A 16,658-nucleotide genomic window follows, 5' to 3' on the forward strand; every position below is an offset into this window, starting at 1 on the left:
GGAATTCTTTAAACAAAACCATTTCTTTTGGGATACTTATTGTTCTGTTGGTATGTGAGTAGGTCATCATCCTGAAAATATTTAAATGTGTATCACAAGAGCAGAACAATACGTTTTTCTGAGTTTTCTTCTTGAAAGTTGTATTCAATCCCACCTGGCCCTTGCACTTATCATTACTGTACTGTCTCCTAATGTTTTTTTTACATACCTGTTTGTGGAGCTGGAAGAGTTTGATTAACAGATCTGATGGAATGTATAAGCATGGGCTGAATACAAAACCACACACATGTAAAAAGTTATAATCTTTTATTCTTGTGAAGGCACCCACATCTACACATGGATGTTAATACATGTAGAAATGATTTACCCTCCTCCACAACCATGATCCAACATTCATCAGGATCTATCCAGTGTTATCTGGGTTCTGTTTCTACAAACTGCCAAACTGCATTTGCAAAAACTGTACTGTGAAAGACATTAAAAAACAACTATTTACAAACGTGTGTCTGGTTCCATTACAGGTGGACATGGTGCTTTAAGGCTTTCTTGGCAAAAAGTGACAAAGTTATTTGCTCCTGGTATCTGGCTTGTATTTGCTGTGCTTTAGAAAGTGATATACATACAGGTTTCCTCCTTTTTTAAGTTTTGTCAAATGGCATGGGTGATTTGATGGTCACGTTCCTCAACGGGCGATGCCAATGATGTATATTACTTTATGATTTATTCATTTAACCTTGTTACAGGTTACTACTTTGTTTTGTTGATGCAGTCTCTGGCTTTTTAAATCTATCACAGGCAGCAATCTATTATCTGATTATGATACTTGCCATTAGAGTAATATGGCTATTGGAAAAAACGTATCTTTCAGCACAAGGTATACGTTTCCACAGTTCCTGCTCAGCACTTGATTTTTTTACAATCCATATGCAGAAAAAAAGGACATTGCTATGAAAAGAGGGAGAAAACCAACTGCAGCTGAAGACTATTTTGCCAATTCCGGATTGCTGTAAAAAGGAGCGGGTAAACAGCAATAGTTGCTGGTTGAAAGTACCCGCTAAATGCTACCCTGGGGACTGTGAGCATTAGGGGCTGATGAAGTGATGAAGGAGGCGTCCATCTCAGACTGGCAAGGAAAAAGGCACCCATGCACAGCAGGATATAAGCAATCCTACTGAGAAAAGACAGCACCACAAACTAAGCAAGACCTCTCAAAAGGGCACCAGAATTTAGGACTGAGAAGTCAAAGGCAAAAAAGTGCTCACACTGCTTATAAAACGCACCTTTGGTTAAGCTGGGTAGATGGAGTGAGGCTTTGTTACAGATTTAGATATATTACCTTGAGAAGCAGTGCCTCGGGCAAAAAAAGCTGAAGGAAAAAAGGCCCACAAGCAGGTTGAGCTCCTCTTGATTAAAAGGATCCCAGTACGGAGAGAAGGAAGTTAGGATAAAATCCCAATCCCTATTCCATAAAATCAAGCTGCACTGCTATAATAGCCCGACACCTGAAAAAAGGACTGCTACCACTCAGGTAGAGTTGATGGTTAAACGGTTACACCTAACAAGAAAGTGTGTAGACTATGCAGAGTCACTGAGAGGCCCTTCGTTGCCCAGACAGTAGTTCTGGGCAAAGGACAAATCACATAAAGCTCTATTACACACTCCTGTATACCTCTATGAGCTCCCCTCCTTCAATACCAAAAGAATCTCTGTAAATTAACTTCATAGCCAAGAAAGGAAACAAGCTAAAGTACTTTCCCTATCGGGGTGGTTCTTTGTGGGAAATGCTCAACACCTTTGATGGGTTTGTGGAGGGAAAGGAATTTACAGTTCATGAAGGGCTATGCAGAAAACCTTCACTGGCTATGATAGGGCTGCTGCTGGGACAGGGGTGCTGTGGACAGGGGTGCTAGCAGAAGGGTTTGGATACTTCACAGGGTTGTGAGAATAATAAAGCTCTGGAACAGACAGGGTTGCTCAGGAATAAGAGAGCAGGCAGGTCTCATGAGAAAATGTGCGACATGAACATTGCACCCATCTTTGGAAACGGAGGCCAGCCGGGGCATGTGCTTCCCAAGTTTATGCAGTGCAGCTGGCCAGACAGGACTAGTGAAGATAGGTTACTTTCCAGGCAGGAAACTGGAGAAAGAAGCCGATGCCCAGGTAGGCCAAGTAAAGGATTGCAACTGTCTGAGCCGATTTTCCAAGTTTAATAGTGTCTGGTTAGCTGGCATGACTACTGGAGACATAAGCCTTTGCGCAGCTACATCAAATAAAGGATTACATCCGCCGGAGCCCATTTTCCATGCTTAAGGGTGACTGGGTGGCAGTTGCTGCAGTTTAAAACTTGTCACGGAAGCTCTGCCCATCCAAGACTGGTGAAGAAATCCAACCACCCAAAGAGGCAGGAAACAGTGCTCCCCTCCGTGTAGCAAAACAGCAGCTGCTTCAAGAGTGCATTCCTGGTACATGGGTCTCAGATGACCGGGGCAGGGACAGTATGTAGGGGTAAATCCATAGCTGGAGTCTCAGGTGTCTGTGCCACTGGACTGGGCTTGCGTTGTTGCTGTTTCTCAGTCAGTTGGTTATAGAGTTCTTTCACAGCATCAGTGCTCTGTGAAACAAGAAGGAAACAAGTTATAAAGTCTTCAATAGACCAAATAAAGAGAAATTAACAACGTGATGGTATTAATAAGAAATGAGGCACATAATTGGCTTATTGTTACTACTTCTTACTCTTGGCAATTAACTCTCAATGAAGACAACCACAGGGGTGAGAAACATGTAGCTAAACATAATGGGTCATAATGTTGTACAAAAATAACTGCAATTGAGAAACAAAGGAGGAAAAGTAGAGGAAGTGCAGTGTGAGAAAAGACCTGAGAGGATAATGCAACAAAGTAGAAGGGGAAAGGCGCAAGAAAGTAGAAGGTGAGGGAGATGAAAACATAGAAGCAGAAAAGACAGAAGAAATTTACAAAGACTCCAAAAATTATATTCTATACTTGTATGGCAGATCTGGCCCCAGTCAAACCTGCTTGCAGATTAAAATATTTGCATCGTACATGGAGGTTAAAGTGTAGACGTGAACATTACTGTATACACTTTGGAATTCATGTAAATGGAAAATACATAAATATTTCACTGAGCAGGCAGAAGTGCTGTGGTAAATTATCTCACCGTTAGTGGTATAGTCAACATTCTGGACAATAAGAATTTACTCACGTGGTAGCAACCGGAGAGTGGGTAAAGGCATAATAAACTATAATGAAACATACACCTCAAATGGACGTAGCTCATTTTCAGTCGGAAAAGAACCAGGTACCCACCCACCTGCCCATGTGCACCTGGCTCAAGGAGGATACAATAAAATTGGGCGGGGGGGGCATTATAAATAAACAGATGGCCAATGTGAGTTAAGTCTTAGAGCATCACAGTGTAGCCCATTACAGGTGGCACATTACATCCATGACAGGTGTAACAAGCATTGACAAAGATTATTCTGATAGAGTTCTAGCTGCAGATTCCTTACCTTTGAATTTCCCAGGTGTCAGGCTGGATCCGGAAACGTTTGCTGAGCAATACATTGCGCCAGACGTCGGGTGGCTCCATTCGGCTCAGTGTGACGCCGGTATGACGTCGCTGTGCCTACAAGTGTAGCCCATTACAGGTGGCACATTACATCCATGACAGGTGTAACAAGCATTGACAAAGATTATTCTGATAGAGTTCTAGCTGCAGATTCCTTACCTTTGAATTTCCCAGGTGTCAGGCTGGATCCGGAAACGTTTGCTGAGCAATACATTGCGCCAGACGTCGGGTGGCTCCATTCGGCTCAGTGTGACGCCGGTATGACGTCGCTGTGCCTACATAGGCACCACACAGGCGCGCAGACGTCACTTCTTTTCTTTCCGCGCTAGTTAAGCGCCGATCCGGGAAGATCTACCCCTCTGCCGCTTTTTGGCAGGCTTTTTCTCGACTTTTGTCGAAATCATTTTTAGTAGCGACTGTGTGGAATGGATGACTGGTAGGAAGACAGGTTTTAAACCATGCAGCACTTTGCGTATGTCTGTGGTGTCTTGAACGCGACCACGATTCGAAGTTGTGTTCAGACTGTCGGGCGATGGCTTTAAAGACTTTGAGTGGCGATTAAGATTCTCGCGGCCCGGCAGTCGACGCAGTTAAGGAAGACTCTGAGGAGGTCACAGTTTCGTTCGAAGAAGAGGTAGCAGGATGGCTCATGGAGCCCTAAGTCCTCTTCCTCCCATTCAAGGTCGTCTGGACACTTGGGGAAGAGGCACAGAAGAAGAAGTCCAAACAGACTTTGTCTTCACCTCAACGGGCGTACCTCATCGAGAGAGGTAAGGAGCACCGACGCTCTAGGCACAGTTCTGTGAAGCCGGAGCCTGAATTACCTTTGCGCCTCCCTCCCTTTCTGGGATCCGGAGCGACTCCCGCTCAAATGAAAGATTTTTACGAGGCCATGCGCTGCGTATTTGAGCGGAATGACCCTGTTGGTGAGCCCTCAGGCTCCGCGGGGTCGGATGGGGCCCCATCGGGTTCAACTCCGCCAGCTTCGGCCACGACGCAGGTGAGGCCTCAGGGATCCAACACGACCTCCCCTGGCGTCGAAACTGAAGTTGGTGCCTGCAACGTCACTGATGCCCGTCGGCACAAACCCCATCCTCATCCCCAACGGCAGGGAGCCGGAACGGCGTTGGGTGACGCCTATTCCGACGCCGACAGAACCAGGGGTTCTATGTTGTCGCCTGAGCCCTTTGTGGACGTGCTGGGCTCAGGAGCGGAATGGGAGGAGTCTGGGGGGCCCGTAGAGAACCAAGATGTCTCTGAGAATATTATGGACTGGTATGGGGAACTTGGGGAAGCCAGTGGTCTGGGTACATCCCCAGACATTGGCATGTGTTCTCCTCCTACAGTGGCTCCGGAGGAGGGGGCATCCTTTGCCATGGTGGTTAAGAGGACAGCTGTGGTCCTTGGACTGAAGTTGCCCTCAGTGCAGGTCAGGACTAATCTCCTGACCAAAGTGATTCAACGTGGGACTTCTACCTTTTAACCCCTATGGCCCTTTAATGAGGCACTTATGGATGTCCCTCTAGGAACATGGTCCAAGCCTAGCACAGGGGCTCCTGCGAATAGGACGATTGCACGCTGCCATCGCCCAGCTCTGGGTGACCCAAAGTTCCATAGCCAACACACCACCCCAGAAAGTTTGGGGGTGCAGGCCTCCACATCCCAGGGTGCATTCTCTTCCGCTCCTCCAGATAGGGAATCCAAGAGACTGGACTCATTTGAGATGTTTTCTTCCTCCAGTCTGACATTGTGGTTGGTAAATACTGCATGCTTATTGGGCCGTTTCTACCACTCTCTTTGGGAGACGGTTGCGCAGGTGCTGTCACGCGTACTGGAGGAGGCCCGGGCTGTGCTCTCTCAAACTGTGAAGGACAGGAGAGATGCAGCAAAATTCGCAATATGGTGTGATTTGGATACGACCAATTCGCTGGGCAGGTGTATTTCAACGACGGTGGCCTTGAGGCGCCACGCCTGGCTTCGTACAACTGGCTTCTCGGGTGTCCAGGCCAATTTGATGGACATGCCCTTTGATGCAACCCGCCTTTTTGGGGAAAAGGCAGATTCGGCCATGGTCAGGTTTAGGATTCTAAAGCTATGGCCAGATCCTCGGGCCTCTCCACCACTCCTCGTGGCCAGTCTACCTTTCGACCCTTTTGTTGCAACAGAAGGGGTTTCCAACCGCGTCAGCCCTAAGTTGTGCGTGGCCGTGGACGCTGTACATTCCGTCCTCGGAATGGAGGCCAGAAGTAGTCTACCACACTGCCCCCAGCAGCCGCAGCCTCCAAGCACTCCTAGGCTGATACTGCAGGGCCACACTACTCCAGAGGGTATAATCTCCCGCTGCAGATCTAGAACAACTGACGAGTGGGTCTTGCAGATCGTCCAGGAGGGCTATTCTTTGCCTTCCCTTTCTTTTCCTCCTCCTATTTCGCCAGATCAGGAATGGCTGGCGGAGGATCATTTGAAGCTGCTCCAAGAGGAAGTTACAGGTCTTTAGGCCAAAGGAGCTATTGAACCTGCAGGATGCATATTTTCACATTCCAATCCTGCCAGGCCACAGGCGTTACCTGTGGTTCAAGGTAGGCCACGAGCACTTTCAGTTTTCCGTGCTCCCCTTCGGTCTTACCAGTGCCCCTCGGGTGTTCCCCAAGGTGATTGCAGTGGTTGCAGCTTATCTGCGCAGGTTAGGGGTTTTAGCCTTTCCCTACCTAGATGATTGGCTGTTGAAGGCGTCCTCGCCCCACCTTCACACTACGGCGGACCTCCTGCATTCGCTGGGGTTCTCTATAAATGTGCCGAAGTCACACCTGACTCCTTCCGAGACGCTCGGTTTCATAGGAGCTGTTCTGGACACAGTGCAGTTTCAGGCTTATCCTCCCGAGCAGCAAGTCCAGGATATTCAGGTTATGATTCCGATGTTTCAGCCTCTAGCCTGGATTTCGTTGAGGTCGACTCAGAGGCTGTTGGGGCTCATGACCTCCTTCATCCTGTTGGGAAGACACGCCAGGTGGCGTATGCGGGTTCTGCTGTGGGACTTGAAGTTCCAATGGGCACAGCATCAGGGAAATCTCACGGACATGCTTCAGATCTCGGAAGGAACTGCAAAGGATTTGCAGTAGTGGTTAACGAACCGCGATTGGGTCAATGGCAGACCTCTCTCCCTTCCCCAACCAGATTTCACAAATGTGACAATGAGAATATAAACTTGTTGGTGTTCCGAGTGATTTGGTTGGCATTGAAAGCATTCCTTCCCTCTTTCAAGGAGAAATTGGTGCAGGTGTTCATGGACACCACCGCTATATGGTACTGTAACAAGCAAGGCAGGGTGGGGTTGTGGACCCTTTGTTAAGAGGCCTTGCATCTCTGGGCATGGCTGGAACAGCAGGGCATAATCCTGGTGGTGCAACACCTGGCAGGTTCTCAGAACGTCAGGGCGGGCGATCTCAGCCGTCGATGCGGTCAGGATAACGAATGGCGGCTCCAGTCAGAGGTGGCGCAGGGTCTCTTTCAACAGAGGGGAAAACCTTGGTTATGTGTGTTCGCCTCCAAAGAGAACACGCAATGGCAGCTGTACTGCATGCTGGAGTTTCCAAGGCAGCTATCGCTCGGCGACGCATTTCGCGGAGCTCAGGTCTGTTGTATGCCTTTCCGTCCATACCACTCCTGCTCAGGGTTCTGAAGGAGATCAGGTACAACACTGGGCCTGGGCCCAAGTCATCCATGTGGCGCCGGACTAGGCAAGGAAAGTCTGATATCCAGAGCTTCTGAGTATGAGTGTCGATCCTCCGATCGGGAGGATCTTCTGTCGCAGCAGCAGGGGAGGGTTCTCCACTCGAACCTGTCAACTCTGCGCCTCCATGTGTGGAGATTGAGTGGCGGCAGTTTATGGCTTTTGACCCCGCCCCCGTAGTCTGTAATTTTATTCTGGTGGCCAAGCGGCCCTCCACTAAATTTGTATACGCCTGCTGTTGGTGGAAATTTGCATTATACTGTTCAGAATGGTCTATTGACTCTTTCTACTCCTCTTTTTTTTGTGGCTGCCAGAACAGCCATCTCTCTTTAAATCTCCTATTGTTAATGGATTTCTGTGAGTGTTGGTTCATTTATTTCCACCTACACCCTTTGTTATGCCACAATGGGACCTTAATTTGGTCCTCACGTATCTGATGTGTGCTCCTTTCAAGCCTTTGCACAATTGTCCCCTCCGGCTGTTGACCATCAAAACAGCCTTCTTAGTAGCAATTACATCGGCCCGGAGGGTGAGTAAATTGCATGCGTTATCTAGCTCGCCTCCTTATCTCATGTCCTTTCCGGACAAGCTGGTGCTTCGCACCAGGGCATCATTCTTATCAAAGATTGTGACCACATTCCATCTGCGTCAGTCCATTAATATGCCCACCTTCTTTGCTCCCCCACAACCCTCTAAGTAGGAGGAGCGTCTCCACCGAATGGACCCAAAAAGAGCTTTGTCGTTCTACCTTGACCACACAAAAGAGTTCCGGGTGGATGACCAACTCTTTGTGTGGTAAATAGGAGCAAAGAAGGGAAAGGCAGTTCAGAAAAGAACCATCTCTCGAGGGGTTGTTTTCTTCATTAAACTCCGTTATGCCTTGGCGAAGAAGCATCCCGCTGAGGGACTAAGGCCCATTCCACCTGGGGAAAGGCTGCGACTATGGCCTTGGCACGGGGGGGTCGCAGTTCAAGACATCTGTCAGGCAGCGACGTGGGCATCATTGCACACTTTCGCAAAACATTACTGCCTTGAAGGTCAAGTGTGCAGGGAGGGGCACCTTGCCCACTCTGTCCCGCAAGATTTTTTAGTCTAGCTCATGAGTCCGCAACACACCACTGGGATGGTATGGCTCGGGTATCTGATTCAAAGGTAAGAAATCTGCAACTAGAAATCTATCAGATGAACAAGTTACTTACCTTCGGTAACACATCATCTGGTAGAGACTATCTAGCTGCAGATTCCTTACAGCGCCACCCATGCCTTCCCGCCTTGCGGACTGATGTTGTAGGTCTAGGGTTTTTCACCTTTCAGGGCACTTCTGGAGTGGAAAAAACAAAAAGTACTGACATCCGCGTGCCTGGGTGGTGCCTATGTAGGCACCACAACGTCATAACAGACGCTACTGACACCAACGACATCACGCGGAGCTGAATGGAGCCACCCGACATTGCACGCAAGGGGTATTGCTCAGCAAAAGTTTCATCCATCCATCCTGATGCCTGGGATATTCAAGTGTAAGGAATCTGCAGCTAGAGAGTCTCTACCAGATAATGAGTTACCAAAGGTAAGTAACTTCTTGGTCAGTGCTTATTCAGTGATGTTTTTATTTGATAAAACATGGGAGCTGCTGGTTCAATATGTGAAATAATAGAGTGCAGTCACGCACAGTGAAGCTGGTCAATGGTTGAAGTGTGCTGCCTCACTGCAACATGCAACACGTGGGCAGCAGAAAAATGTAAATGACACAAAATAGACCAATGGATGAAGAGAACTGACTGAAAGCTTCTAGAGTAAATATACTGGAAGAAATGTGTTGGGTTTTTTTGGTCTAGGGGGAGTGTGATCCTTTTTCAAGCAACAACCACAATCCCTGTGAGGGTGAACCACAAAACGTCACTACTTACCCTGTGCTTAAAAAATGTCACACCAGTTTAGAACAGATTAAAATGTAATAAATATTTTGACATCAGAACGACATAAATCCAATCAGTGGAACCAGAGTTCTGAATGTTTAAATTTTTAGAGAAATCTAGCAACTAAAAGATCAAAAGCTCTTAATATGGACATCTAGTTGCACGAGACGTGATTCGATGAGCATGGTTCAGATACAAGGAATAGATTGGGCCCGGTCTAGGCTTACATTCGGACTTAAAAGAATTTTTGAAGAAAAAATGTCTAAGGCAAAGTTCAGCAGGACAAGGCAGCCAGCGGTGTCCAAGGAGGAGGTGTCATTGTTGGGGAGCTGCTGGACGAAGCTGAAGTTAAGATTTCTATGTTTGGACTTTGCTACTTTTTTGGGAAATTAAGAATTTTCAGCTGGACAAAGCTGCAGGATGGAGATGACTAGGGCTCCATGAGGCCAAACCCCTCCCGAAGAGAAGCTGTTGAACAGGATTTGATCCTACAGAGAAAAACGTTGCAGAGCTATTGCGAAGTCAGGCTGATGAGAGATGCACTTTGGGCAGATCAGCGAGCAGGTCTGCTCCGGTCTCCTGTTAATACTCAGGCCTATTTAGTGGAAAATCTTCTGTTACAAGTTTGGCCATCTTTAGCACTACTTCCAAGGGTCTAGGACTGGGCGGGTACTACTTGGAGGGTAGGGCTGATATCAAGCAGGGTCCAGGAGCAGGGTTCAAGTTGTTGGAGCCTTTTGTGTCCCTCCAGCTCGGAACAGAAGGCCAGACATCTAGCACTTGGAGTCACTCTGGTAGTCCTGGAATCCGCAGTAAAGCAGGCCTCAATCAGCAGAGCAGTCCTCTGGTTGCAGCACTTCTGAGGTATAAGGCAGTCGTTCTAGGGGTCCTTCGCAGCTCTAGGAGTGAACTGAAGAGTTGTTCTGCGGGTCCAATATTTATACCTGGTTCCAGCCTTTGAAGTGGTAGAAACCTCTACAGGGTGCTGAGGCAGGTCCATTGAAATGAAAGCTGGACAGGGAACATCTCTGCCCCTCCCATCTTGGCACGATGGCTCATCCTGCCAATACTAGCAGCACAAGTCTGAGATGAATACAAAAAATGCCCACTACACCCAGGCATGTGACACAGGTACCAAATGGTTAGAACAAGAAAATACCAACTTTCTAAAAGTGGCATTTTCAAAATTGTGACTTAATATACAACCTAACTATTACAATTCATTAGAGATCAAACATGACTTTTCTACCCACACAAAGGTTATCACTTATTACCTGCAATAAGGTAACCGAATGATATCCTGCGGGAGAGGTAGAGCATGCAATAGTGAAAGACAAATTAGAGTTTTTTACTACCAGGTCATGTAAAACTAAACGTACATCTCCACCTTTTCAAATACAATGCACACCGCCCAAAGGGCTGTTTAGGACCTACCTTATGGGTGACTTGTATGTATTAAAAGGGAAGGTGTAGGCTTGGCAAAAGGGTTATTTTGCTAAGTTGAATTGACAGTTAAAAACTGCATACAGGCTGCAATGGCGGCCTGAGACATGTTTTGAAGGGCTACCTAATTCTAGGTGATTGATGTGGAGCATGTTTTGTTGGGTGGACCACTTGCCCTGAATTGTGTGGTTTAGGAGATGGGTTCCCCAACCGGTGAGTGATGCGTCCGCTGTTAGCACTATTTGCGGAACTGGCTCTAGGAACGGAGCCCTCTGGAAAGGTTTTGTGTGTTCCACCACTGCAGAGAGCGATGTGGGCGGCTGTCCACCAACACCAGATCTGTAAGTTGACCTTGAGCCTAGTTCCACTGACGTACTAAGCATTCTTGTAAGGGGCGCATCTGAAGTCTTGCGTGAGGTACTATGAAAATGCAAGAGGCCATCATTCCTAGGAGCTGCATAAACACACGGGCTGGAAGAGAGTGTTGTGGTTGAAATTTGGTGATGAGGGTTTGCATATTGGCTATCCTGGCTGGATTGGGGTATGTTATAGTTTTGGAAGTGTCTATTGTGGCTCCTAGGTACTGATGTAGGTAGGAGGGCTGCAGGTGTGACTTGGTGTAGTTTACGGTGAACCCCAAGTTGTGTAGCAGATGGATTGTTTGATAAGTGTGGTCAACACACTGGTGGTATGATTTGGCTTTTATCAGCCAGTCGTCCAGGTATGGAAATACATGGATGTGCTGCCTTCGCAAGCTGCCTTCGCAAGTGTGCTGCTACTACCGCAAGACGCTTTGTGAATACCCTGGGTGCTGTAGTCCCCCCCGAATGAGAGGACTTTGAACTGATAGTGTTGCCGTCCACTGGGAACCTTAGATATTTCTGTGCACAAGGTGTATGGAAATATGGTAGTAGGCGTCCTTGAGATCTAATGTGGCAAGGAAGTCGTGTTGTTGAAGTAATGGAAGGACTCGTTGAAGAGTGATCACTTGAAAATGATCTGACTATGTAGAAATTGAGAGGTCTCAGATCCAGTATTGGTCTTAGAGTACCGTCCTTTTTGGGGAATTAGGAAATACAGGGAGTAAACTCCTGTTCTTTGATGCTGTATGGGGACTGGTTCTATCGCATGCTTTTGAAGCAGTGAGAGAACCTCCTGCTTGAGAAGCGTCAGATGTTCTGTGGACATTGGACGTTGTTTGGGCGATAAGTTGGATGGAGTTACAGTAGGTTCCAGGCAGTAACCATACTGGATAATTTGTCTAGTCCACTTGTCTGTTGTGATGGAATCCCAGACAGGTAGGAACTGTGAGAGGCGTGCCCCGACAGGAGTGGCATGATCGGGGAGAAGCACGGGGAAGTCACGGTTTGGTATTAGGGGAGCTGCGGGTGTGATTACCCCTGCCTCTGCCCTGGTTGTTGTTCCCCCTATAACCTCCTCTATTGTATCCTCTGGAAAAGGAGCCCTGGTTGAGACTTTTGTAGGATGAGACAGGGTGTTCTGTTGTCTTTGTTTTGGAGCCTTCCCTATAGAAGGAACTCCGAAAGGAGCCTCTGTTAGGATGTAACTGTAAAGCTCCCATAGGCTTGGCAGTCTCTGTGTCCTTTTTTATTTTTTCCAAAGATGTATCCACTGCAGGGCCAACGAGGTGCTCCTGGTCAAAAGGTAGATTAAGGATGGTATTTCATACCTCTTGTTTAAAACCAGATACCCTGAGCCACGCATGTCTGCGTAGCAAGACACTGGTATTTAGTACACGGGACGCTGTGTCTGCTGCGTCGAGAGCGCATTTAATGTATGTATTGGTAATAAGTTTGCCTTCTTATATAAGGTCATTGGCTTTGTCCTTATATTCTTCTGGTAGGTGTTGGATGAGGGTTTCTAGCTTATCATAGTGAACCCTGTCGTACGTTGCCAGAAAGGCTTGTGTGTTAGCTATTTTCCATGAGTTTGAAGCTTGCGATGTCATACGTTTGCCTGACGCGTCTAGTAATTTAGATTCTTTATCAGGAGGTGGTGTCACCTGACCCCTGAGAGTTTGCTCTTTTACGTGCATTGGCTACAACTAAGGAATCTAAAGGTAGCTGACCTTTGATGTATATGGGGTAAGAGGGAGCTGCCTTGTATTTTTTATCTATCCTGGGGTTAAGAACCCTAGCTCTAACTGGGTCTTTAAACACCTCAGGGGCGTGTTTAAGAAGCCCTTTAAGCATTGGCAAGATGCGAGTAGATTTTTGTGGCTGGTCAAAGGTTTCCAGAAGAAAGTCGTCTTCTACAGGGTCTGGGTGTAGTTCGGCTTTATTGTATGTTGCAGCCCTATTGATTAATTTGTCAAAACCCACATTTTCATCTGGCAGAGATGGTTTGTGAAGGACAGAAGTCCGGATCATTATTTAGATCAGGAACCTTATTATTATTGACATGCCATGAGTCTGGTTCCTGTGGTGGATCATCAGGATCAGGGTCTAATAGCACAATATCTTCATCTTCTTGCCCATCCCCATGTGCATCATCACTAGCCAGTGGTTGTGGAGAATGTGGTGGTGAAATAAGCAAATTAGGGTTAATTGGTGGAGGGGGTGAAGGTGATGGATGAAGTATTGGTAGCCATATGTGATTTCTTTGGAGGAACTGGTGCCTGTGGTAAAAGTTCTGGTGTCCTCTTTGTAGATGGTTTTATAAATATGTGACTAGTCTTTGGATGGATTAAGATGGTGGTTTGCTTTGGATCGGGGAGAAAAAGTTCTTCGGTATCGACAGTTTTCTTTGCCGTGGAAGATTTCTTCTTAGAAACTGTTTTTGGCTTTTTTTGTGCCGAGAGCTTTTGTGCTGCTTTGGTGCCGAGGTGTTCTCTGGCTGCTTCAGTGCCGAAGTTGGCTTTTCGGGACCGGATGGTTGGCTCGAGCCAGAAGGCTTTTGTTTGTCCTTCGGCGCCCGGTCGGAAGGCGGGGCGCTCAAAGTTTTTGTATGGTGTGGACCTGAGCCCGAAGGCAACGGTGTCACCAGAGCCTTTGTTAGGGGCTCGGGTAGGGCGGGGGTCTCAGTACTCAGGTCCCTTTGAGCCGGAGTGATGTCATCCTCGGCGTCTGAGACGTCTAATTCGGAGTCTGGAACCTGTTCTTCCTGTTCTGGTTCCGGAAGGCTTTCGGGGCCTGCATGGAAGATGTCCGGAATGGAGCCTGTGCCTCGCGACATCTCGTGGTGTCGAGCTCAACGATCCCGGATGGTTTTCTTGGACTTGAAGGATAAACAAGGTTCACAGATTTCAAATAGGATGGAGGTCCGAGTGTGGAAATTTAGCACCACACTGAGGACATTTCTTAAAGGGAGTCCGTTCTATCGACGTCCATCTTTGCCGGCGCTGGTAGGCCCAACGGCCTATGTCGAAGTTTTTCAAAGCTGTCATCTAGGGTGCGCATCGGGAAAAAACGTGATCAAGACAATACCGTTGGTTAGCGGTGATAGCGGGTTGAAAGTGGGTTCGATAACGACACCAACCGGGAGTGCAGCAAGTCACATCTGAACCCGATGGCGGAAAAAAACAATCTAAGGATGGAGTCGATGTCCATGTGCACTATCGTCCAAGGGAGGAGTCACCTATCTTGTGACTACAAAGACTTCTTCCAAGACAACAACAAGGTGCAAGCATCCGAGCCCAACACCAGATAGCTATCTATGCACAAGTATGATTTCTGCAGCTCATATGCCTCGAACATACAGTTTTACAAAAAAAGTAAAGAGTTTTTGCTAACACCTAAAAGTGCCTTAAAACAGGCCTAAGTATCTATTATTCGCAGGCCCTGTCACAAAAAGTCCCTTAGAGATTTGGAAAGTTGTGTGAAGCGTCACTCTCAATACTGCAGCACTTGTGTAAGGGAAAGCCACTTAAAACTCAATTATCCTACAACTGACCTTCTAAATCATGTGACGTGCTTCTAAGAAACTGAGATTTAGACCATTGTGGTATCTAATGTGTTTCCCTGTCAATTCTACTATGCATAGGACAAGCAGAAGAGAGCAGCTTATCCACGAAAAAGATTGTTTTCACTTTATTAGAGAGGTGCATCACTTAGCCTATTCTTGTTGTGTCCTGTGCCTAATCCCAGCATAAGGCAGTGTGAGTCTGCTCCTACTAGCTCATTTGTTGGTCAGTTCCATTATGGGAGTTGTTTATGGTCCCACTTGGATAGACTCAAATCCCACCTTAGCTGTCAACGATTCCCCCTTTCCCAAGAACACATAGGTAGGTGGTAGATCTGAGAAAGGGAGATGTTGCAGTCATATGCTGCCTTACAATACATTGGATGGAAAACATTCCTATTATCCTTTTTACAACTTATCTCTTCGGTACCTGGATTTGGTGGATATTCAATCATCTAGCATTTCAATATGCAAATTACAACTTGATAAATTATCAAACATTTGTACGGCCATCACCATAAGCATTTCCAAATGACGGTATCCGATGGATGTTCATAATTTTTATTACAGTCGTATTCCTGCATAATTCCCGAAGAAAATATTTGTAACCTTTGGAAACAATTGTTCTGGTGGATACTCTACCTGCAGATTCCTTTTGAATATCCTTGAAAGCCAGCCCAGATCTGGAACCATTTCATCGCTCTCATTTGCGGCTATGTGGCACTGGCTCCATTGCTGCACCAGAAGCAGCATAGTTATGCCACTGGACCCATATAAGCCAACCCCAGCACACTGATCTCAGACCTCGTCCATTGTTCTGAGACCTTAGAAGCAGAGATGAGGATAGCATCAAAATAATTGTGAGCGTGCAGTGTAACAAAGTAACTTGAAACCTTATTTAAATCAAAAGCATAAGTCCAGGTGAGTGGAATCATGAGGTAGTTATGACGGTGGCTGGTCTGGGCCTATGGATTGAGATGGCTTTGGCTATGGTCGAGGCTCAGTGCTCTTGGTTTGAGGTTTAACCATAGTAAGTGGAGGCTCCTAAACGCTGAACAGGTGAGTAGCCACAGACCTAACCCACAGGTCAGTGCCTTTTGGGATCAGTCTTGAGGCTTGATGCCAGATTCTCTAGGGAGAGGTGCTCTGCCTCGGTTTGGCACAGCTTTTGAGGTGAATACCTGAGGGTCGATCCTCTTGTGTGATCTGTGAAATGGTGGCTCTAGAACTAGTTTGTCATGGGCCTGGGGGCTGGCTGTGGAGTAATGGCCTCCGCCTAGACCTTGGATCCCTCATATGAAAGTGTTCCAGGTCTCTCCTCATCTTGGCCCAGCAGAATGCCTGATTGACGCTCACTTTAGTATCCTGCTCCCACGATATCTACAGAGCTGGAGGTGGGTGGCTGCCCTGTGGGACCTCAATGCGGCATCCTATATTATCCCCAATGACATTATCTCCAGTACTAGATTTATGTGTTTTTTTTTTATGCTTGGCATGGCAGGCGGATAGATTTTACATGATCTCGAGAAAGACAAAAGCTGCAGACACGATGGTGATTGGTATTTGGGAATTTAGGGTTACTCGTAAGACAAAACTGGAAAGGAATATTCTACATACCCCTCCACTGATAGTTATTTTCATACCCCCTGAGTGCAAGGCAAACAATCTGCTCCAAAACGGTTAGGTTTTGAAGTGGAAAATCTCAAATGAATCTTCTGATGACTGATGCAGATACTTGATGACTGAAGCTGAAGAGAAAATGGTTGTGGTCCCGGAGCTTGAGCTCACACCGAACCCAATGGCGATTAAAAAAAAACATTAAAATCTATATGTTGGAGTTTTTGTTTAGGTGCAGTGTATTGCTAAGTGAGGAGTCACAAAACATTGCAACAACAAAGTATTCTTCGAAGTAAAACAACTTATAAATGTCCTCATCAAACATTAAATGGGAGGAGTACTCATAGCATCTGATCTACAGCAGCAAATGCTACAAACCTTTTTCCTTCTGATGAAAACTTACACCCGCAGATTCATCTTTTTAGTAGATTCCCCTGAAGCAC

At 46.8% G+C, this 16,658-nt stretch overlaps 1 protein-coding gene across 1 annotated transcript in view; it reads right to left on the bottom strand.

The window, feature by feature from the left end:
• Window positions 1–289: 289 nt before the first annotated feature.
• NELFB (negative elongation factor complex member B) overlaps window positions 290–16,658 on the bottom strand; it is a 253,623-nt gene continuing 237,254 nt past the window's right edge. The window contains exon 13 of the mRNA XM_086921137.1: window positions 290–2,611. Within this exon, the coding sequence (XP_086777263.1) occupies window positions 2,474–2,611 (138 nt within the window). The 3' untranslated portion in view covers window positions 290–2,473. The remainder of the gene's footprint in view (window positions 2,612–16,658) is intronic.

The sequence above is a fragment of the Lissotriton vulgaris genome, chromosome 5 (assembly GCF_964263255.1).
Source record: "Lissotriton vulgaris chromosome 5, aLisVul1.2, whole genome shotgun sequence".
Classification (NCBI taxonomy): Eukaryota; Metazoa; Chordata; class Amphibia; order Caudata; family Salamandridae; genus Lissotriton; species Lissotriton vulgaris.